Raw genomic sequence first — 21,649 nt, 5'->3', positions numbered from 1 at the left:
CGCGGCAAGGAGCCGGCAGCGCCCGCAGCCCCTCCAGCCCGCCCCGCTCCGGGCACCGCGCAGCCGGGACCTGCTTTGGGTCCCGTCCCCCCCCGCACCCCAGCAGCAGCCGCAGCCCCGGGGACGCCGGCAGCGGCGGGCGGGGAGCGCCGCGCCCCGAGGCCGGGTGAGGGGCGGCGGCAGTGGCGGGCCGCGCCCGGCAGACGGAGCTGTGCGGGCGGCGCGGGAGGCGGGAGCACCGGCGCGGCCCCGACATCCCTGCGCATCCCGCAGCCCCGCCGGGGATGCCGCCGCCCGCCGGGCCCTGAGCGCCGGGACGCCGGCGGCCGCCGGCCCCGCTCCGCCGCGCCTCGACCGGCCCGACCCCGCCGGAGCCGCCGCCGCCGCCTCCTCCGCCGGCCGCCCAGCCCGCCTGGAAAATGGAGTGAGTACCGGATCCGGCCGCGCCGCCGCCGCCGCCGTGGGGCGCGGGACCCCGGCACCGGGCCGCGGCCCCCCCCGCCGTGCCGCCGGTTGAACACCGCAGTACCGGGGGGGGTGGTCCTCCGGGTACCGAGGCTCGGGACCCCCGCACCGGCGCTGCGGGAGCCCCGCACCGCGGCCTCACGGAGCCCATACCGGGGGGCTCAAGTCCGTCCCCCCCCGGTGCCGGGGCTTGGGACCCCAAAACCCGGGGCTCGCATCCCCCTGATCCCGGGGACTCAGGACCCCAGTACCGGGGGCTCGCATCCCCCCGATGCCAAGGCTTGGGACCCCAAAACCGGGGGCTCGCATCCCCCCGATGGCAGAACTTGTGACCCCAAAACAGGGGGCTCACATCCCCCCAGATGCTGGGGCTCAGGACCCCCATACCGGGGGCTTGCATACCCCCAATGCTGGGGCTCGGGGCCCTGATACCAGGGCCTCCCGTCCCCCCGATGCTGCTCAGCAGGTGCTGCCCCTCCCCGGGTCCCTGCCCTGCTGTGGGGTGCCGAGGAGCCAGCTCGGGGTGCAGCGGCGGAGGCCCGGGAGCGGGCACGGGGGCTGCGGGGGGCGAGTCTCCGCTGTCAGCGGTGAGGGAAGAGGGGGGGTGGGAAGGGCGTTTATTTTTGTGTTTTGAACCTGTTGTTGCTGCTGCGTGTGGCTGGGGTGAGTGGGTGGCTGTGAGCTCTGGACCCCTCCCTGCGCACGCACCCCCAGCTCTCTGCTGAGGGACCCGGCTGTGACGGGGGGATCCTCGTGTGCCGGGTCCCGCTGGAGGGATGTGCTCCGGCCCCGGCCTTATCCTTTGTGTGCTGCGGTGGGGCCCTGCCCGGTCCGTCAGTGCCTGCAGGCGGGCTCAGAGCCGGGCATGGGGCTTTGCGGGAGGATGGGGGAAGGAGGGAGCGGGTGGAGGCCGGTAGCTGGGGTCCATCGCACTGGTTTTACCCCTCGGTGATACCGGCAGCTCCCGCCTACAGCGTGCTGGTGCTGGGAGGACGTGAGGCTGGTCGGCTGCTCGATGTGCCAGGTACCAGTGACAGCAGCCACCCCGGCTGGCCCTGTCTCACCCAGCCCTTTCCTTCCCTCCTGTGGCTCTGGTCCCCACCATGGCAAACAAGGGTCCCCCCCAGCATCTCCAAGGTTTAGCACTGGGGGCTTCCCGGGGCCATCCAGCCAAGCCCGGGGTCAGCTCCGCTACCCTCCGCTCCTCATGGGTGCCTTGCCTTGCACCGACTGACTGGCTGTCTGCTAGCGAGATGCTGGGTGCTCAACAGGTCCCGCTCGCTGCTGTCTGCCTCCCACCTGCGGACCCCCATGGAGCTGTGGGGCGCTGGCGAGGGACAAGGTGGTGGTTTCCTGGGGTCGGGGTGGGCTCTGGCTGGCTCAGGGCTGAGAGCAGCGCGGGAGGCCTGGGGACGTTTCGGAGGCTGGGGCGCAGCGTCTGTGGGGTGGGGGAAGCAGAGCGGCTCCCCTTGTCGCTGGGGGGGCCGGAGGCTTTGTGGTGCGAGAGCTTGCCAAGGCAGGTCTGCGGCTTTGGGCAGCTCCTTGGTGCGTTGGTCCCTTCAGAAAAGTGCCTCTTTGGGGAGGACAACATGTGCGTGGTTTGCCAAAAGGCAGTGAGGGAAAGGGCAGAACCGAGAGTGCCCTGGGGAGCGGGATGAGGAGCTGCAGGGACCAGGCGTGGGGTCTCCCGGGGCAGAGGCATCAAGGGCTGGGGTTGAAGCAGGGGTGTCAGGCAGGATGGCGGCTCCTGCCCCCGGGCTCCGCACGCTGCCTTTCACCCCACTCTGCTCTCCCTCGAGCTCCTCCAGCAGCCGAGGCTTTGGACAGACCTTCCCGGTAAGGGCCGAGGAGCCCGTGGAGGGGTGTGGGGGCTTCCCTCCCACCAGCTCTGTATGCTGGACCTGCCGATGGCTCTTCCTTTTGAGTGAAGCCCTACAAGTGACCTGGGACAGGGGCTCGCCCCACTGGAGCTGTGGGAGCAGCATCCTCCCTGCAGTCCTGTCTGCGGGTGCGGGGTGCAGCCAAAAAGCAAAACAGGGGCATGCATGGCTTCTGCATGGGCAGCCCCTCTGGCCACTCAGCTGGCTACAGCTCTTTGGGAGGAGGCTCCTGAGCTTTTGGGCTGGAATAAATGTGCAAAAGTCAGTGGTTAAAATGCCCAGTCGTGCTCTGCTGGGTGGGCCCAGGTTTACAGGGGGACCTGCAGCTCTGGTGCCCCTGCCCTGGGTCTCACCGGGTCAGTCCTGCTCCTTCAAATCCAGAGCCTGGTCGTGGGGCCGGAGGTTAGGAGAGTCCCAGGGTGGGTGGGGACACAGCAAGGTGCTCCCTTTACGTCGGCCTGGCTCTGCGGCAGATAATGGGTGCTGGGGAGCATGCTGCTGGCCTTGGTTTGGCTCCTGCTCTGCCTTGGCACTGGCAGCGGCTGGAGGAGGGTCCTGGCTGCCGTGAGCCACTGGTGCCCAGGGAGGTTTGGCTGAAAGCTTCCAGCTCTTGTAAAGGCTGTGCTGGTCCCATCGGGGCTGCTCGTCGGTCCTCTGCTCCCACTGCCGTTGATGCTCTTGAGCAGCTGGAGATTTTGCGTGTCCACATCTGGCTGCTCCAGTAGTTTGTCTCAGCAGGTCACTGCTCTCCCCTCTGGGCCTGGGGTCTCCTCGGAGCAGGGGCTCTCCTGGTCCTGCCCTCCCGACCCTGCCCATCCCTGATCCAAAGCCGACAGTCACACCCAGGGGAAAGAGGGAGATTTCTGCCTGAGGAATAACCTGGGAGCCCTTTGGGAAGGGACTTGGGACCCTGCTCTCCGCCTGCCTCTGGGGAGAAGCAAAACCCAGCTGATGCTCCCCAGGCTGGACCGTCGCTGCCTTCCAGCCAGCTGCAGGGAGCCAGAGGGAGTTGGGTCTGTCCCTGTCCCTGTGTGCAGCCAAGGGGACGGCACCGTCACCTTTCCCAGCTCTCCCGAAGGAGGCCATAAAGCTCCACCGCAGATGGCCGCACAATGGCACCCCAGACCTGCTCAGGGCTGGCGGATCTCGGGGTTCAGAGTTTGGCCACCACCGTGGGACGGGGCCTCTCGGCCGGACCCGCATGGCTGGGTAGGAACCGAGCAGGTTTCCTGGGAAGCTGTCAGTGTTGGTGTTCCCACTTCCTGGCCAGAAACAGCCCCCTTCCCCATGCGGGGTTGGTGGTTTGTGCGGTCTGCGCCATGCCGGGGCTCGGCTGGGCTGTGGCGTGGGCTCGTCTCCAGCGGTGGAGGTGACGGCGTCGAGGAAGGGCTGGGAGGAAAGCTGGGGAGGCGACGTGCGCTGGGGCCAGGTTGGGTGGAGGCGCGGAGCTCAGGGCTGGAGGCAGAGGCGTGTGCAGGAGCCCAGTTTCCCGAGTCTGTCTTTACTCCATCCAGAGGCGAGCGATCCCCCGAGGCCCCAGACAGAAGCTGCTCTCGGGGTTGAGGATGAGCCCTGCAGCAGCCTGGGAGGAGACAGAGGAGCCGGGGCGGATCCTGCCCCAGCCAGGTGTTTCCTGGTGGAGCATGGCTGGACATGGGCTGATCCCAGCCCCTTGGCTCGGCGCCGAGGACCGAGCTCCCCACGGGTGCCTGGGGCTCACGGGGTGCCCCTGCCAGGAGTCCGGGTGGGAGCCACGTTCCTGCCGGCTCCTTGGAGCTTCATGTGTGCCTGTGTTCATGGGGTTGGTGTGGGAAAGCCGTGCTGCCTCATGTGAATGGGAACCCGGGGACCAAGTGACGCGGCCAGGGCCACCCTGAGGCAGCGGGGAGCCAGGCGCCGTGTCCCGGACCGGCGCTGGGCCTGCCTGTCCCAGCCAGTCAGTGCTCCCAGGCATGGGGAAAGGCCAGCTCCACTCTCATTCATAAATCGTGGGGGAGTTTCCTGGTGGAAACCTTGCTCCTCTAACTGGAAGGGAGCTGGAAACCCAAGTGTTTGGAGGGCACTTGAACCATTGTTTGAAAGATCTGTAATTTTCCAATCAAACTCCCTCCCCAAGCCTCTGTTCATCAAATATTCATGGGATCCATTTTCTTCTGGCACTCCCAGCCCACGTCTCAGCCCGAAGAATCAATCAGGCAGCTCTGCTTGCTCTAATGCATCCTGCGTTTTTGGGAGCCTGGAGCTGCCATCTCCTCCTCCCACCTCCCCCCATCTCCCCCCCGTCCCTGTCTCCTCCCAGGGCAGCAGCATTGGATGGGGCTGCGCAGGCAGCATGGGGAAGGCATGGCTCACGGAGAGGGAAGGAGCGGGACTGAGCGCTGGGGCGATGCAGCCGGCTGCGGGGTGGAGGCAGCCAGCTCCGTGGGGCAGGGCAGGAGTAGCCCCTGTGTCACCAGGACCTGAGCAGGCAGGTCGGACCCTGTGCCGAGCCGCCCCAGCACTCGGCTCCTCGGCAGCACAGCTTTCTGGCCATCCTCGCCTGAGCCGCTGGCCACCGATTTATTTGCCGTTGCGGTCGATGAGTGCTGGCCCCCGGGCTGCTGTGGCCCCCTCCCCTCCGCTCCCGCTGCCAACGAGGGCGTTCGATAGCGGCCCCGCTGCTAATGGCTTCATGATGGAGGCTTCGCAGAATCCCTGCAGGCGTTGCTCCCCATGGCAGCCTCACTCCGGACCCGGCCGAGGGGCCCAGCTCTTGGCATGGGAATGACGGTGTAAATCAGTGCCGGGCCCTCAGTTGCCACCAGTGCTGCCATTTACACAGGCTCTGAACCCCGCATCCCCCCCATCTCCCCCGGGTTGTGGCCGGCCAGTGTCGGTATGGGGGCCTGGGCGACGGTGTTCCTGTGCAGGGCTCTCTCCCTGCCTTACCCCGGGCTTGGAGCTGAGCGAGTGGAAAGGGAGCGGAGGTCAGGGGAGCGGAGGAGCAGCTTGAAACAGCTCTTCGCACATTTGGATGAGCTAATGGGAAAAAACAGAGGAAGGCAAATAAACATTATTGTTTCATGTCAGGCGGGGAGGAGACAAAAGGTCACGGGCTTCCCTTGTGATGGTAGGAAACGGCAGCATCAGCAGGGCTGGAAAGAGCTGGAGAGCCAAGGGAGAGCGCGGGTACATGCACGGGGCGCGTGCGTGCTCACACGTGTGTGTGGATCCGTCCGCGGGTCCAGGGACTGCTGCCTTCGCAGGTGGGAGTTCCCGAGGCACCATCCCCAGGTGCCGCCCGCGTCCCTGCTCCTTTCAACCTCGTCTCCTGCGCCACGGCCGGTGGCTCTCCCTGCCACGCGGTGCATCCGGAAACGGCTCGAGGAGCAGCCCCGGCACAGGCTGAGCTGGGACACGCGCGCAGCGGACACCAGGCGGCAAAGCATGAGCCTGTTAACCGGAGCTCGTGAGACCGGGTGAAATGAGGTGGGGAGGAAGGGGTCACCCTGGGTTTCCTTTCTGGGCTGGCGGTGCCCGAGGGCCTCAGTGGCCCCGGGCTCGGTGGCCCCGGGCTCGCCTCGCTGCCCCTCCCCGGCACCCAGGACGGACCCGGAGCTCCGGCTGGCGCGGCCGAAACCCGCGGCGAGGCTCTGGCGACGCCGAGGCCTCGGCCCGCCGGGGCTGCCGGCCCCGGGGAGCTGCCGCAGACCGCGGAGCGGCGCTCCGAGCCCCGGGGGCCGCCCGGGCCCGGGGGCGCCCCTCGGTTCCCCGCCCGCTCCGCGCATCCCCCCCTCCCGGCGGCTCGCCCCGTTGCCATGGCGCCGTTGCCATGGCGCCGTTGCCAGCGAACCGCCTGCCGGCGCGGCGGAGCCGTCGGTCACCGGGGCCGGAGGCTGCGGGGCCCCATCGGTACCGGCCCGGCCCGGCCCGGCCCGGGGCTGCCGGCCCCCGCGGTGAACGGCGGAGGAAGAGGAGGACGGCGGCGGGGAGCGGCTGCTCTCGGTTGCGCCGCGGCGTGGGGAGGGGCTGGGGCCTCCCCCCCCCCGGATCCGGATCCGGATCCGGCCCCGGGGCGCTGATTCCCTGCCCCCAGCAGCGGGGGTCCCCGTCGAGCCTGCCGACCCCCAGGGACAGGGCACGGCGGGAGCCGGGAGGGGCTGGCTGGGGGGCTGGGACCCCTCCACCGGCCTTCCATCTCGTCGCCCTGTCCCAGCGGGCAGGGAGCGGAGGGGACCAGGGTGGTCCCCGCTCTGCCCCCCCGCCTCTCGCCAGGGTCTGGCGGCCGTGGATGTGTGTGTGTCCCCCCCAGGGCTGTAGCTCGGGTCGGGCCCCACAGTGGGGCTGGAGTGCGCAGGCTGCTGGGGCGGGGGGGAGCAGAGCTGGGGCCGGGAGGGTGCAGCGAGGGGCATCCAGCCTGTTTTGCGTCTCTTCCTGGGCCAGGAAGATTCCTGGCGTCCAACCCGGGAATGCGGAGACTGTAGCGAATAATGGAAAATAAAGAGGATGGAGGAGGGAGGAAAAGCAGAACAGAACGTTTCAGGAATGCTGTAAAAGTTTGGATCCATCGAATAGGGCAAGATCCAGGGGAGAAACAGGCCCTGGTCCAAAGCCTTCCGAGCTTGGGGTGCCGAGAGCTGGACTCGGAGGGACCCCTGGCCCCAGAGCAGGGAGGTGCCCATGGCGAAGGGCAGCCCCGGCACCGTGGGGCTGGTGCCAGCCTGGCCCCGTGGCCGCTCGGGCAGCCCTGGCTCGGGGCAGGGCGCGGGGGCGGTGGGCGGCCGGTTCTTGCCTTCAACTTTTGCACATAATCTGTCTCTGCAGAGAGCCGTCCCAGCTGCCCCAAATTCCAGGGGGTTCCTCACTGGTTTGGAGAGGGAAGGGGAGGTTTCACCCCTTGGGCTGGAGCCCGGGGCAGGGCGTAGGGCCGTGATGTGGATGCTGCTCCCGACACGGGCTCCGTGCTCCCCCCATCAGGGCCCTGCATCCCCACAGCCCCCACACTCGTGTGCCGGGGGTGTCTCGTGGGGGCCTGCCAGGTCCATCGCCGCCCTTGTCACAGCTCCACCTCCGAGTTGTGCAACTGCTTTCGGTCTGTCCTTCCTGAGAAAAAAAGTTTCCCGGTGTCCAGGGCCGAGGCGAGAGCCTGGGCACGGGGCTGGGGAAAGGGCAGACCCCACTCGCAGCCCCGGCAGGTTGGCAGAGGAGGTTTCCCTCAGGAAACCCACTGTCCCCAGCCCCTCTCCCCATGAGGGAACGGCTCCCGCCATGCGGGGATTGTGGGGTGCAGCTGGTGTTTGGGACAGCCGGGGAGGGAGTGCGGTTGTCCCCTCGCCCCCCCCCAGTTGTCCCTGTGCCGGGTGCTGCTGCTCTCAGACCCCGCACAGCCGGACAGGGAGCAGCAGCAGAGAGAGCAGGGACAGCAAAGGGACTCGCAGACACTCTGACTCCTTTGGGTTTGTAATTATTTAATTCCCGTTCGGGGCGTGGCATCGGGCTGCCAGGCGTGACACACGGGAGGCCGTGAGCGGCGGGTGTGCGCCTGCGCGTGCAAAACAGTCACAGCATCGCCACAAACAGCACAAAAATAACCGCTACAAAAGCGACACCTTCCCTGCTTTGTTTTTCTGGCCTGGATTTCACGCACTGCGGGGATCCCGGGGTGCAGGGAGGACAGGCGGCTCTGAGCAGCTTTCGGTTAATCGCCGTCTTCAAGGAGGCGGCAGGCGGAGGCGGGGGGGTCCTTTCGCCCCGGCAGAGCTCATGCGATTTCCTGCAAAGCCCAGCTCTTGCACAGGCGTGTGCTGTCCCCGCCGGTGGGGGACTCGTGCGAGGGCACACACATGTGCAAGGGCACACGTGCTGGCACGTGTGGCCAGGGACGTACTGTGTGTGGGGCGCAGCAGCCTGTGCCCACCCTGTGTGTAAAACCATCTTTGGAAAAAGCCCTTAATGGGAGCATGGGGAAGATCTCCCACCCACGCCGCCCCCAGCCCTGGGCCATCTGCAGAGCCCAGCCTGCATCCCCAGGGGAGCAGACGATGCAGCAGTGGGGGGAGAGGAGGGATGGGGCGAAACCTGGGGAGGGGGGTCGGTGCCCCCCACCCCAGCGTGCTGGGTAGCACCATGGAGTGCGTGTTGTCTTCCAAAATGGGCACCCCGAGCTGGGCTGGGGCTGCCGGGCACGGGGCTGCCCTCCCTGGGCCTCGGTTCGCCTCCTGTGGTGGTTGGTGCCGTATGAAGCCAGGGATGGCTTCAGCCTGTGTCAGCAGGTCTATGGCCCCCAAGATGCTGGGTGTCCCCTGAGCACGCAGCCGTGGTGAGGCCAGGGTGGGACCTGGCTTCTGGCACTCGCTCCTTGCTAATGGCTTTTCCCGCTGTCCTGGGGACACGGCGCTGCCCGCTCCTCCCTGTCCCCCCCCTCACCCTGAGCCACCCCGCATGGGCTGGGACTGCCAGTGGCTCTGCGGCTGCTCCTCTCCCTCCCTCCTGCCCGCTGGGAAGGGACTGTCTGCGTCTCGTTTTAATTGCGCTTTCAAAGCCCCCGGGCCCAGCCGTGCATGTGGGGATGGACCCGGAGAGAGGCAGGTGCAGGGGCATCCTGCTGGCCCCCTGCTCATCAGCCATCCCAGCTCCATGCGCTCAGCCAGGGCAGGAGCTCCTGGGAGCTGCAAAAATGGATGTGCACTTAACTACCTGCATAAATTAAGTCCAAGATCTCTCCCCCTCCGCTGCCTCGACCCCGGCATCTACCAGCTGCAGGAACAGCCACGGGCAGGGGCCAGAGCCAGACCCCACTCCGGGCTGGGGCGTACAGACCCCCCACCCGGCTTTCCTCCCTCCTGCTCGCCCAGGGCAGCAGCACGGATGGCCCCGGGTGCCAGGGAGCGGGGACCGGAGCCCGGACCAGTGTCTCCATGCTGGTGTCTCGTCCAGAGCGGCTGCCTGCGCAGCTGCCCCCTCGCAGGCTCTCCTGTCCCATGCTCTGGGAAGCAAGTGGCAATGATCCATCGCCTGATGATACCTCCGTGCCTCCCACCCTAATTACTGTCACAGCTAAGCACTTCGTTAGCATCATCTGGCAAGCAGCCAGCCAGCTCCCTGCGGCACTGGAGCATCCCCCATCACAGCTGGGCCCCGGGCAGCCGCCCTCAGCTCCGCTCTGCGACTCCCGGCTGCTGAACCTGCACCTGATGCTTTGCGGCGTGGGGGCTCTTGCCGGGCCCTGTGGGGCTGCGCTGCCGGTCGGGCTGGTCCAGGGCACTCATGCTGCCACGACGTGGGAAGGTGGGTGCATGAGCACGTGGCTGGGGGGCGGGGGGGGGCAAGGCACCCCCGCCTCGCAGCACCCCGGGGCCCGGCTGCACCCAGGAGAGACGTGTTGGGGCCAGTGAGGTGGCCGCCGCCGGCAGCATCCCCGGGCACGGCCACGGCAGTTTGCGTTGTGGAGGCAGGTGCCGGGCCCGGGAGCATGAACCCCAGCTGGAGCGGAGCCTGTTGCAATGTGTGCATCTGTGCGTGTCCGTGTGCGCACGTGCGTCTGTGTGCGTCCGTGTGTCTGTGCATGTATGTGTGTGTGTGCCTGTGCGCGCAGCCCCGAAAGGTCACTGTCCAGGAAAGGTGTCAGCAGCCAAGAAATGGGCTTGGAATGGAAAGTGTGAGCCAGGTTGAACCGCAGGGGTGGCCAGAAATGTCCCACTCCAGCCCCTCCGTGGTCACCATTTCCATCTGTGTCGTGGCCACGGGAGGAGCAGGTCCGGCCACACCAGGTCACCCCCAGGTGCCTCTCGCGGGGGATTTGGGCAGGGCAGGGGGGCCAAGGGGTGCCTGGAGGAGCTGTGTGGGCGAGGGGTGCTTGGCTCCGGGGGGGGCAAGGGGAAGGGGAGAAAGCAGCCGGCGGAAGGGAAGAGTTCAGCCTTTGTCCATGCGCTGTGTCCGGTTTGCTGGTGGCACAATGTCCCCATTCACCCGCCGCCCGCACTCTTCACTGCTTCTCTCTGCTCTCTTGCAGGGTTGTGGAGGCCAGCACCCTTCAGCAGGAGAGGCTGCAGGCCATTGCGGTGAGTCCCTTGTGCGCTGCGAGCGCACGACGAGTGTACTGGACCTTGAGCTAGCATCCCCACCTCCCCGCACCATCGCTTGCAGCACGTGGGGCAGATGCTAGCGGGGAGGAGAGTGCCGGCGCAGTGGCTGTGCCAGAGCTGGGGCTGTGCAGCCACTTTCCCAGCTGCTGCCTCTGGCCTGGAAAGCTGCTCCAGGGCTGCAGGCAGGGGCAAGAGCCAGAGAGCCTGCGTGGGTGCCCCCCGGGCAGGGGGTCTCTAGGAGCCAAACACAGACTCGCGGGAGCCCGTGCCAGGGCATCCTGCCCTGCGGTGGCTCTTCCCAGGGACAGGCTACAGTCGGGGTGCAGGATCCGGCAGGGCTTGGCTGCATTGCTGAAACAAGGACAGAGCGAGCAATGGGCAGCCGGGAGGTTTAATTAATGAAGCAGCGCCTTGATGAGCCCTGAGTGAGAGGGAAATGAGTGATGATTCCCCCCTCATCCTTTCCCAGGGAAGGGCTGAGGATGGTGCACGATCCAGCCCTGCCTGCTATGGGCCCTAGTAATTATCTTAATTAGCGAGCAGTCAGGGGCCGCGCTGGGCAGCCCCTCCCCGGCACAGAGCAGGGCAGTAGGTTGATTTTAAACCCCATCGCTGCCCCATAGCAGCTCCCCTGCCCGCTGTGGGCTGCCAGCTTCCCTGGCCCGGCCCGCTGCTGGCCGATCTCCGCTACACAAAGGGCAAATTGTTCTGGGCCAGAGGAAAAAGAAAGCGGGTGACGCTTCCCGGGCTGGGACTGACTCTGCTGAAATGATCTGGACCGGCCCCAGGATGTGCAGCGAGGGGGGGGCGGGGGAGAGGCCGTGGGGGCTGGTTCCCCCCCCCGCGCTGGCAGCTCGCTCAGTGGGGCCGGGCGAGGGGAAGGTGACGTTTTGAGACGGTGAACAGGCTCCAGGCTCTGCCCTGATTTCTCTGCACCCTCCGTGCCTCAGTTTCCCCCGGTGAAGGCAGGGTCATGACGCAGGGCTGGGGAGTTCCCGGTGGGCTGTCCCCAAGGCCAGTCTTGCAGCCCCAGGCATGGCTTGTGTCCCCATGTCAGACCCCCTGGGAGCCCCTCGCCCGCTGCTCCTCCCTGTTCTAGGGATGCTGCCCCGGCCGGGAGGGAGGTGCCCTCTCCCCATGCCGACCCCAGCTCTGCCGCTCTCGTCCCTCCAGGAGAAGCGGAAACGTCAGACGGAGATTGAGAACAAAAGGCGGCAGCTCGAGGATGACAGGCGGCAGCTGCAGCATCTCAAGGTGAGGATCCCGCGAGACCCCCCGGGCTGCCTCTGTGCCGGGGATGTGCCGGGACCCCCCCCGCTGTGGGGGTGGCAGGACTGTGACCCCCCTCTGCTCCCCAGTCCAAGGCTCTGCGGGAGAGATGGCTGCTGGAGGGGGCCCCAGCCTCAGCCTCTGAGGAGGACGAGGCCATGAAGAAGCAGATGCAGGAGGATGAGGTGAAGACCAAGGAGCTGGAGGAAGCCATCCAGAGGTAACGGGGATGGTGTGGGGCCGGGGTGTGCTTGCAGGGTGCCCGAGTCTTTCCAGAGACCCCCCCCCGAGAAGACGGGAGGCCGAGATGCCGCTCAGTCCCGCGTGCTGGGCACGAGGCACGTGGCACAAGACACGCTGCTGTGTGGCCACGCTCGCTCGAGTTCAGCCAGGGCCCCGCTCAGAGGAGAGCATCCGCTCCGGAGCTCAGAGCTGCCGGGAGTGGAGGTGCCTCTGTGGCGCTGCCAGGGCTCAGCCGTTCTTGCCGGCATTTGTCCATGGGCTGCAGCTGGTCCCAGAGCCCATCCAGCCCCGCGGCCCCTCTGAGCACGGACACCCCCAGCTCTGCTCTGCCCGGGGCTGCGGCAGCCACAAGCTGTGTAGGGCATCGGTGGGAGCCACGGGGCTAGGGACCAGCGCTGGGCTGGGGGCTGGACCCCCCCCAGGGGGACTGTTCAGTGCCCAGCACCCCTGATTGCAGGGGCAGGGAAACACAGGGCTGGTTCCCCATGGGTGTCCGTCCCCATTGCGGTGGCTCAGCCCCTGGGAAAGGGGCAGGGTGGGAGGTGAGGGAGGAGAAGCCTCAGCCCCCGCCCAGCCCCCTCCTGCCTGGGCTGCCAAAGGCAGGGCGGGGGGGCCGGGACCCCCGGCACGGAGGTGTCCCAGCAGCCCAGCTGGCCTTCAAGAATGCAATCAGTCATGGCTGTGCCATTAATTACCAAGCATCGGTGCAGAGAAGGGTCAGGCACGAAGGGGCCTTTGTGTCCGTCTAATGGCGCGGTGCATTCCTCCACCGGCGCCTCGTGGGGAGATGGGAGTTAAGGGGGGGCTGTGCCGGGGGGGGCTGCCACCGCACTGACAGAGGGGCCCTAATTTACATGGAGATGAATCCGTGGGGACTCCCCAAACCTCCTCCGTGTCCCGGTGGGGCCCTGCTGCCGGCACAGCTCTTGGCCAGGCTCGCTGGCTGGGAGCGGGCGGTTGTCCTTGTGGGAAGCTCAAACAGGCTTTGGGCGACACACGTGAGAGCAGAACGGTGATGGATCGACGTTGCTCCATGCCACCAAAGCAAGGGCACTGGCAAGTGCGTGGTGGGCTCGGCTGTCACTGCATGGGGACAGTGAACAACCCTGTGGGGTCAGTCCCCCTGCTCGGTGCCCACAGGGGGGGTTTCTTCCATCCACTTGCGCCAAGCCCATCAGCCGAGCGGCCGCCCCAGTCGCTCAGTGGCTGCGGAGCTGCAAGCGTCCTAAGCATCGGTCGCCCCGTGGAGACGGGTGGAGGTGTGCGGCCGACGGGTACCTGGGTTAAGGACGAGGGCAGCACCCGCTGGTGAAGCCCCTGGGTTTGTTCCAGCAAACACATGCTTTTCCCCTGCAAAGAGCTGGTGACAGCTGTGCCGGAGGTTGGTTTGTCTGTCCCTGTGCCATGTTGCTGGCCCGTATTTGCAGGTCTGCTGCGGCTGCCTGCACCACGGCTCCCCATGGCCTCTCAGCCCTGACTCTCTCTGCAGGCTGGAGAAGGAGCTGGAGACACTGGAGAACGGCAGCTCGGCGGCTTCCACCAAGGAGAACCTGGCGGCGGTGGCGTCGCCAGCCAAGGAGGAGAAGGCAGAGGCCGTCCCCAACATGCAGAAGGTGGGCACAGCTGCTCTCTGCAGGCAGGGCTGCCTGCTGCGGGAGGGGTGGACGGGGAGAGGGGTTGCCTCGGGGTTCGGCGCTTGCTCAGCCCCCACCAGACCAGAGCTGGTTCTTGCTGCCAGCATGGAGCAGGGAGCTGCCGGGGTGACGGCACGGCGGCGGGCAGGTTGCACTGGCGGAGGGGCCAAGCGCGGGGAACCGCTGCCGATCAGCTGCAGGGTTGCACCGGCGTGCTGGCGCGGCTGCGGTGGGCCCCGGTCCCAGCCAAGCTGGGTGGATTGGCCACCCCACATGTCCCTGTCGCCCTCGGAGCCCCTGCCCTGCCGATCCTGTGCCAGCAGGGACGGGGGTCCCTTGCCCCAGTGGGGATGGGTGCGTGGGTGGTGGGTGTGCGGGCAGCGGGTGTGCAGCAGCTCCTAACCTCTCCCTTCTGTTTTGCAGAGTCCCCTGGGCACAGTCAAGGGTAGGTGATCCCTGCCTCGGCCGCGGTTCCTGCTCTCGGGAGGCAGCACCCGCTGCCCCCTCGTGCTGCCCCGGCGCTGGGTCCGGATGGGTGGGGGGAGCTGGGGCAGCCCCATCCCCATGTCCCATGTCCCTGTCTCATCCTGGGCAGCGGTGCCCTGCAGCAGCAGAGCCCAAACCAGGTGCCAGCCATGGGGAGACACGTCGCCCTCCCTGGGGCCCATCCCACGGGCGCCTGGACGACCAGGTGACTATTTTGGCTCAGGTGGTCGCCTCTCCTCTCTGTCCCCAGCCGAGAAGAAGGTCTCCAGCAGCCCCATGAAGGCGGTGGAAGGCACTGACATGATGAAGGCAGGTAGGTGCCCGCTTCCCCGGGAGGAGTGCTCCTTCCTGGTCGCTTCCCCCTCCCCTTCCACGCCGCCCCTCGGCTCGCTGCCCACCTCGCAGCCCTGCCACCGCTGCTCCCCACCGCTCGATGGCTTTCCAAGCCCAAGGCAGAGAACATCAGTTATTTGCAATCAGAGGGTTTGTTTTTGCTTCCACCCCGCGGCTGGTTCGTGGTTCAGGGCCCCCCCCTCCCGCCCCGTTCCATGTCTCTGCTCCGGTTTCATCCTTCACCTCCCGCTCTGTTTGTGGCTTCTCAGAGCGTGGGCACGGGAGAGGAACGTCGGCTGCTGGCATGGCTGACCCCGTGCCAGTGCTCACAGCACCGTGGCTGGCTGCCGGTGGGGAGCTTGCAGGGGTGCGCCGGGCTGAGCTGCCCACGCTGTGGGGGCTGTGGCCAGCTCTGCTGCTGGAGGGGTTTGCTCTGATTTGGGGGGATGGCTCAGACCGGGCTGCGGCACCGGTGCTGGGCAGACCCCGTCTTGGGGTCCTCAGAGCAAAGTGTCGCTGGGACGAGGCAACCCCGGTGCCAGCAGGGACTGGCCGGCAGCCGAAGGAGAGGTGCCAAGGATCGCCCGTCCCACGGGAGCAGAGGGGCTGTCCCAGGGCCAGCACCCTCAACGGGGGATGCCACCTCCCACAAGCATGAGCCTGGCTCCCAGCCCATGCCCCGCGGCTGGCACCGCTCACCGGCCGGACAGACGGACGCGGCACCCCCTGCCCCGGTGCCTCCAGCGCCTGGCTGGGCCCCAACCCCGGGGGACACAGAAGCCGTGGAGGTAAGGCGACGCCGGCAGCGCCAGGACGGCGACGGCCCCGCGGGTCCTGGTAGGAGGGCTGTGCCCAGGATGTCGCGCCCGCCTCTGCTGTTCACTCCTCCTCGCTGCCGCCTGCTGCCTTGCTAACGCCGCTGAGCACCGCGCCGCACTGCACCGCACCGCACCGCTGCCGCCATGTGCCTGCCCGCTGCTGGCCGCTGAGCAGGGGCTAGGGAGGGCCGGGGCCACCGTAATGTGCGCTGTCCTCTTTGTGTCCCAGCCATGTACTCAGTGGAGATCACGGTGGAGAAGGACAGAGTGACTGGGGAGACCAAGGTCCTGTCCAGCACCACCATGCTCCCCCAGAACCACTGTCTGCAGGGGGTCAAAGTGTACGAGGATGAGCTGAAAGGTACGGCCCGTCCCACACCGCTCAGAGGCACCAGGAGCAAAGGGCAGGGGACAAGGGAGCAGACACCCGAGCATCCCGGCAGGCGCCGGGGCTAGGAAGGGCTGGGGCCGCTCCCAGCCATCCTCGCCAGCTCTGTAGGGGAGATGGCTCTGGGCAACCCCTCGCTGGCCCCAATCCTGCGCCTTGGCCAGCCCAGCGTGGGATCTGTCCCGGCAGCATGGTGTAGACAGTCCTGATGGGCCGGCCCTGGTTTGCACATCATGGTGACCCTGCGCTGCTGGAGAGCAGAGAAGAGGATGTGCCGTGTCCAAGACTCGGGAACCCATCCCGCAGGCAAGGAACATGGCACCAGCACCATGTCGGCCCGACGTGCCCAGGCTGGCAGAGGAGAGTGTGGCCCCTCGGTGCAGAGAAGGCACAGCAATATGGACCGGTCTCTGCCTGTGGCCCCTGCTTTTGGGAACCTCCGGCAACCTGCTTCGAAGGGCCTGGTGACACCCAAGGGGTGGTTGTCGGTGGCAAGGACCAGCCACAGAGCTGGAGCACATTACTGGGGACTGCGGTGGCCAAGTGGACCGACCGCCTCTCCAAGGAAGCTGCGCTGCACCGGCAGCCGGTCCTGTTCAACACCCTCCCTGTGGCCGTGGCCGTGCTGGGCCACGCTGCCCTTCACCTCCACCAGCCACTTGGCTCAGCCCCCCGGCTGCTCTGGGACCCTCAGCTCCAGGGATGGGCCGAGGAGCCGCCTCGGCAGCGGTCGGCCTGGGGCAGCCGTGCGTTGGTCCCGGCTGAGCCAGCCCTGCCTGGGCCAGTTGTCGTCCATCACTCCATCAACTGGCTGTTGAGGCTGTTGCACTGATCATCGCATGATGCCCCAGGTCAAGTGGAAAATGCGATGAGCCGGAGGCTGCTCTCGCCGTGATGCACGTCTGTTGCCTCCAGCGCTGCAAGCAGCCATGCAAAGCGCACCGGTGGCGGAGGAGCCCTGTCCTCTCCTGGGCACCGGGTGCCACAGGCAGCGGAACGCGGCAGGATGCATCGGGACGTGGTGGGGCGGCACCTGCCGAGCCCTCGCTGGGGTCTTACAGGTGGCAGCGGCGATCTGCCGCAGAGCATCGTGTTGGCCCCGGCTGAGTCAGGCACCAGCCAGATGCCATCCCGCCACGGCACGCTTGGCAGGCTGTCGGCGACCTGGCAGACGGCCGTGGCTCCTGCGGGGCTCGCCGCGTCTAAGGCTTCTGAGGTGCCAAGGGCCAGGAATGGCTCCTTGCATTGTGCTTTTGTTTTGGCCTCCCCGTCTGGTGTTGGGCAGGGGGCAGGCAATGCTGGGGGGGGGGTGGGGTCTGGCAGCAGCTCCAGCCAAAGGGGGGTGTCGGGGTGCTGCCGGGGGGTCCTGGCCTTGGTGCCAGGGCCTTTGGGGAGGGGAAGGTGCTGCTCCCCAGCCACATGGGAGCCGGGTCCGAGCGGATTGTGCCAGCAGGAGCTTTTCCAGGTCGACTCGTGCCCCCAGCCCGAGCCCCCCGGCCCAAGCCCCCCTCACCCTCCCTCCTCTTGTCCCCGCAGTGGTGCACGCAGTGAGCGCCGAGGACGGAGCCCTGCAGAACGGGGCTCACCCCCTCAGCTCCTCCGAGGTTGACGAGCTCCTGCACAAGGCGGACGAGGCCACCCTGAGCGAAGCCGCCGGGCGGGAGGCCCCGGCCAAGGTGGGCAAGGAGGCCGGCAGCGCCCCGGCCAGCCAGAAGCCAACGCCGCGGCGGGAGATCACGGGGCTGCAGGCCAAGCCGCGGGAAAGCACCGTGGTGCTGCCGCCGGGCGAGGGGATGGAGCCGAGCCGGGAGCAGCCCGTCACCATGATCTTCATGGGCTACCAGAACGTGGAGGATGAGGACGAGACCAAGAAGGTGCTGGGGCTGGAGGGCACCATCAAGGCTGAGCTGGTGGTGATCGAGGACGCCGAGAGCAAGCCGGAGCCGGCGTGCAAGGACCACGCGCCGCCCAATGGCACCGCGCTGGAGCCCGTGGCCGCCCAGCCGCTGGGAGAGGAGGGTCCGGGCGGGCAGAAGCCAGGCGCCAACGCCACAGACACCAAGGAGGCCGAGCAGGAGACGGACGTGAAGAAGCAGCGCTGCAAGTGCTGCACGGTGATGTGAGCCACGCCACCGCCGGAGCAGGCTGCCCCCGCCGAGCCCCCTCCACCCCGGCCCCCGCTAGCCAGGCCCGCCGCCCCGGCACGCCGGGCTCCCTCCCCCACCGGACACAGACCCTCTTTCTGCAGAACCGGGGAGATCCAACACGGCGCCTGCAAAGCCGCAGCAGGCAGCAGCGAACCGCGGCCGCGGCACCGCTCGCCCCGTCTGCCTGACATCCGCCCCGCGCCGCACCCCACCAGCGCTGCCTGTGATATTTATTAGAGACCCCCTCGTCCCACGGCACGCCCACCCCCACCCACGGCCCGGCCTCACCCTGCGCCAGAGCCCTCCTGCTGACGCCGCCGGAGCCTTTCCCTCCTCTCACCGGCAATTTCCCACCTGCTGTCGGAGGATGGAGCTGGCCGGGCTGGGGGATCGGAGGACGCCGCTGCGTCTGTAGATGACTCCCGGGGAGCCGGTGGCCAGTGGGACCCATGCTTGGCCCAGCCCGTGGTGGGCATGGAGCCAGCCCCATGCCAGCCCCTCTCTCCACACCTCCGTCGTCCCCTTCTCCTGCAGGGAAAGGCCCTGGGCTGTCCCCCCCCAGCTGCCCATGGATGTCCCTGCTCCATCCTGCGTCCTCATCCCCACGCCCCTGGGCTCCCCAAGCCATGAGCCCCTCCAGGATGGAGCGTGTCCAGGCGAGGGAAGGGTGTTGAGGGCAGCATCCCCTCTGCAATGCTCGACTGCGGTTGGGAGCTCACAGTGGGCTCCTCACCCTGGTGCTCGTGGTGACGGCTGCCACCATCCAGGTACCGATGCTGCAGGCTGCCACAGGGCCATTCCCCATTTCAGCTGCCATGCTGGTGTCGCTGGGCTCTACTGGTTGAGAGGTGCTGTGGCCGGCTGCCTGTGTCCTCTTGGGGCGACGTGGGTAGTGATGGCAGCGAGGGAAGGGGAGCTGGGGGGCCCCAGTCCCGTGGGGATGGGGATGGGGTGGGAGTTCCCATGCCCCCTTGCAGCAGTGGGAGGATGGCCCTGCACCGCATCCCCCTCCTGCCTCTGCTGCCTGGTGGCAGCAGCTTTGCAGAGCTGCTTTCTGGGGCCCCAGGCTGCAGTGGGGCAGCCCAGTTCACCCCAGGCACCGGGACTGGGAGCTGTCAGGGGTCCAGTGTCCCACGGAGGGTGTTCCCAGGACACCGTGTCTGTGCCGGGACTGCGAGCAGCCTTCCCTGCTCCCCCCACCCTGCGCCCCAGCCCTTCAGCGGGGATTTCACCACCAGCACCAGCGTTTCCTCCCCACTGAGACCCGCTGGGGCAGGCAGGGAGGGCGGGGGGGGGGGGGGGGCGCCTACGATGGCACCCGTGGGTGCTGAGCCCTGCCCAAACCCTGGGTTCTTCTGCTGCAGCACCTGACACATCTCACGGGTGTTGGGCACGTGGCTCCCGCTGAGCCCACCTCACCACCTTGCGGGTCCGGCATCCCAGGGACACGGTCCTGCCCTGCCCCACCCCAGCACGGGGGCTGCCATCGGGGGGGGGGTTGTGCCATCTCCCACCAGCTCTGTCCCAAACATGCTGGGGCTCGGACCCCCATGTGCCAGCCCTGGGCTGGGGTTGCTTTCGATGCCCGGTGCCCCACGTTGGCTGCCCCTGAGCTGGCTGCAGCCGGGCTGGCAGTGCCCAGTCCCCACGCCCTGGGGACACAGGAGCTTTGGGTAGGGCGCAGCTGGACGGAGCGTGGCCCAGCTGCCAGCCAGCCAGCACAGTGGGTCCTCGTCCGAGTGGGTCCCTGCTGCCGAGCGCGGCCAGGCAAGTCCCCAGGGATCCCCCAAGCCCCTGGCGAAGTGTGTGCAGAGCAGCCCTTGCGCTGCCCAGCCCACCGCGACGCAGGTGGTAGAGCAGCCACGGATGGGGCTCGGCCCCCCAACGCCTTCCCTCCCCCCCCCTTCCCTCCCCCTCCCCCTTCTTGTGTGAGCAGTGATCCCCCCCATGACATCCCAGTTGCCCCCCAGTTACCACTCAGGCTGCAGTTTTCCCCCCAACGGAGTCACTGCAGGGATAGGGGAGGGGGCAGGGGCCGAGGGCAGGGGCTGTTGGGGGCTGCGGGGGGCTGGCGGTGCTGCCATGCCAGTCCTCCCCTGGGGAGCCCAGCCCCGAGCCCTGGCCGGGTGCTGAAAGCCTCTGGGAGAGGCAGAGCTGGGGAAGGGAGGAGAGGGGGTCGGGGCTGGCACCCCCGGGCGGGAGAAGGGGGAGCCTCTCCCACCTCTCCCACAGACCGGCATCACTGGAGCCCCATTGCTGCAGAGCGGGGGGCTGGGGCTGGATGCTGCGGGGCATCTGCCCCATTGATCCTGGGGGGCTGGGTTAGGGCTAGGTCCCCAACAGGGATGCACGTCACCTCCCGCCACCCCCTCGCTGGGGGCCAGCACCGCTCGTCCCATCCCGCCCCAGGTCCTTTAACACCCTCCCCCCCCGACCCCAAGCCAGGGCCCCCTCCCACCCTCAGCACCCCCTGCCCCTCGGTTGGCTTCGGACCCATCGCTGGCCCCTGGCCCCATCCGGCCCCCGCAGCGGCAGGGAGCGGGATCAGGCCCCCGCGGGGCCGGGGCCGGCCGGGGCTGAGCATCAGCAGGCGGAGGAGCCCGGCCGTGCACCCCAGCCCCGTCCCGGCCAGCCCCCGCCGCCCCCCGCCTGGCTCCGCTGAAGTGCACTTCCCGCGCTCCCGTGCTTTTCACTTGTGCCGAAGCCGTTTGAAGTTTTTCCCCCTCCCCGGCCCTCCCCGTCGTTTGTAAGACACCCGAACCGAGCAAATAAACTGTGTGAACAACCAGCCTGGCGCCTCTGCCCTCTGCATGGGGACCGGGGCCGGCACCCCAACGCTTGGCACCTGCGCTCGACACCCCGACGGGTGGGAAGGGGCCGGGATGGGGATGCTGGGGACGGGGATGCTGGGGATGGGCCCCATTGCCCCCTCACTGCCTGGGCTGTGGCTCCTCTCATCCCTGCCCAGAGGTTTCCCGCACCCTCTCGCCTCCGGCTGTTTCATGGGTGCAAGAGCCACGTCTGGGGGCATTCATGCTGTCGCTGGGAGTGACAGAGCCCTCCCTCTGGTCGGCAGCCCTCCTGTGCTGCCCTGGCTGTCTGGTGCTCCAGCCTCAGATCCATCACCTATAAGCCCCAGCAAAGCCGATGCTGGCACAGCGGGCAGCAACATGGGGGATCCGCACCTCCTCCCCACGCTGCCCACACTCACCCACTGCTGCCAGCATGGAGCACCCCATTCTGCCCCCCTCAGCAGCACCAGAGCCAACCAGCACGGGGCAGAGGCAGGAGCTGCCTGGCTGGCTGTGATCCAGCCAGTTCAGGTCTCTGCCAGGAGAATAAATCCCCTTGGTTCCTCCCTCCTGTGGCTAGTGGGTCCTGGCTACGGTGACAGCCAGCCGAGCAGGGGCATGGCGCTTTCACACGCCTGCCACCAATGCTGCCCCAGAGGTGTCTGTCCCCAGACCGACAGTGACGCCAGGCAAGGGAGATAGATAGATGTTCAGGTGCACTCCGCTGTGGCAGGTCCTCTGTGCCACCCTGGAGCCCAGGGCACAGGTAAGGGCAGTGTGCTTGGAATGCCATCCCGGCACTGCCACATTGCCAGCCCTGGCACTGGGGTGATGGACACGTGGCCACGCCAGAAGAGTAGGGAGGAAGAGGTGGGTGGGAACTGGGAAGCTGGGAGGAAAGGGATGCAGGTGTGATGCTGGCTGGCGTGCCCAGGTGAAGGGGACGTGGCAGCCTGATTTCCTGCTTGTCCCAAGGGGCAGCACTGGGGTCAGGGCCCCCCAGGTCCCGTCACCACGTGGCTGCGGGTCTCTGCCCACCCCCAGGCTGGTCCCGGTCCTGCTTCTGCCCAGGGCCGGGATGCCAGGTCTCGTTCCTGGGACAGTGGGGCCCCGGCTGTGCCCGGTGCCAGC

At 67.8% G+C, this 21,649-nt stretch overlaps 1 protein-coding gene across 6 annotated transcripts; it reads left to right on the top strand.

Moving 5' to 3' along the window:
- The first annotated feature begins 199 nt into the window (after positions 1 to 199).
- On the top strand, positions 200 to 20,514 carry PALM (paralemmin). Of its 6 annotated transcripts, none has more exons than XM_069790640.1 (9): positions 200 to 424; positions 10,336 to 10,384; positions 11,582 to 11,662; positions 11,767 to 11,897; positions 13,410 to 13,533; positions 13,978 to 13,999; positions 14,264 to 14,353; positions 15,421 to 15,552; positions 17,116 to 20,514. In XM_069790640.1, the coding sequence occupies exons 1-9, from the start codon at positions 420 to 422 to the stop codon at positions 17,700 to 17,702; spliced, it is 1,221 nt and encodes a 406-aa protein (XP_069646741.1). In that variant the 5' UTR covers positions 200 to 419; the 3' UTR covers positions 17,703 to 20,514. The 6 variants fall into 6 exon arrangements, with proteins under 6 accessions (XP_069646741.1, XP_069646739.1, XP_069646738.1 ...); XM_069790638.1 differs by lacking the exon at positions 200 to 424 and adding an exon at positions 5,437 to 5,513 and having other exon boundaries at positions 14,291 to 14,353; XM_069790637.1 differs by lacking the exon at positions 200 to 424 and adding an exon at positions 5,437 to 5,513.
- The last annotated feature ends 1,135 nt before the right edge of the window (positions 20,515 to 21,649 follow it).

This window comes from Haliaeetus albicilla, chromosome 8, assembly GCF_947461875.1.
Source record: "Haliaeetus albicilla chromosome 8, bHalAlb1.1, whole genome shotgun sequence".
Lineage (NCBI taxonomy): Eukaryota > Metazoa > Chordata > Aves > Accipitriformes > Accipitridae > Haliaeetus > Haliaeetus albicilla.
Note: the sequence above shows the minus strand (reverse complement) of the source record. Positions and strands in the feature narration are given on the sequence as shown.

What these genes read in the sequence shown, in the direction of transcription:
- PALM (XM_069790637.1), top strand. Translation starts at nt 5,452, where the DNA reads ATGGTAGGAAACGGCAGCATCAGCAGGGCTGGAAAGAGCTGGAGAGCC. An exon ending in AGAGCCAAGGGAGAGCGCGG is followed by an intron (nt 5,514 to 10,335) that starts GTACATGCACGG and finishes GCTCTCTTGCAG; the next exon opens with GGTTGTGGAGGCCAGCACCC. An exon ending in AGAGGCTGCAGGCCATTGCG is followed by an intron (nt 10,385 to 11,581) that starts GTGAGTCCCTTG and finishes TCGTCCCTCCAG; the next exon opens with GAGAAGCGGAAACGTCAGAC.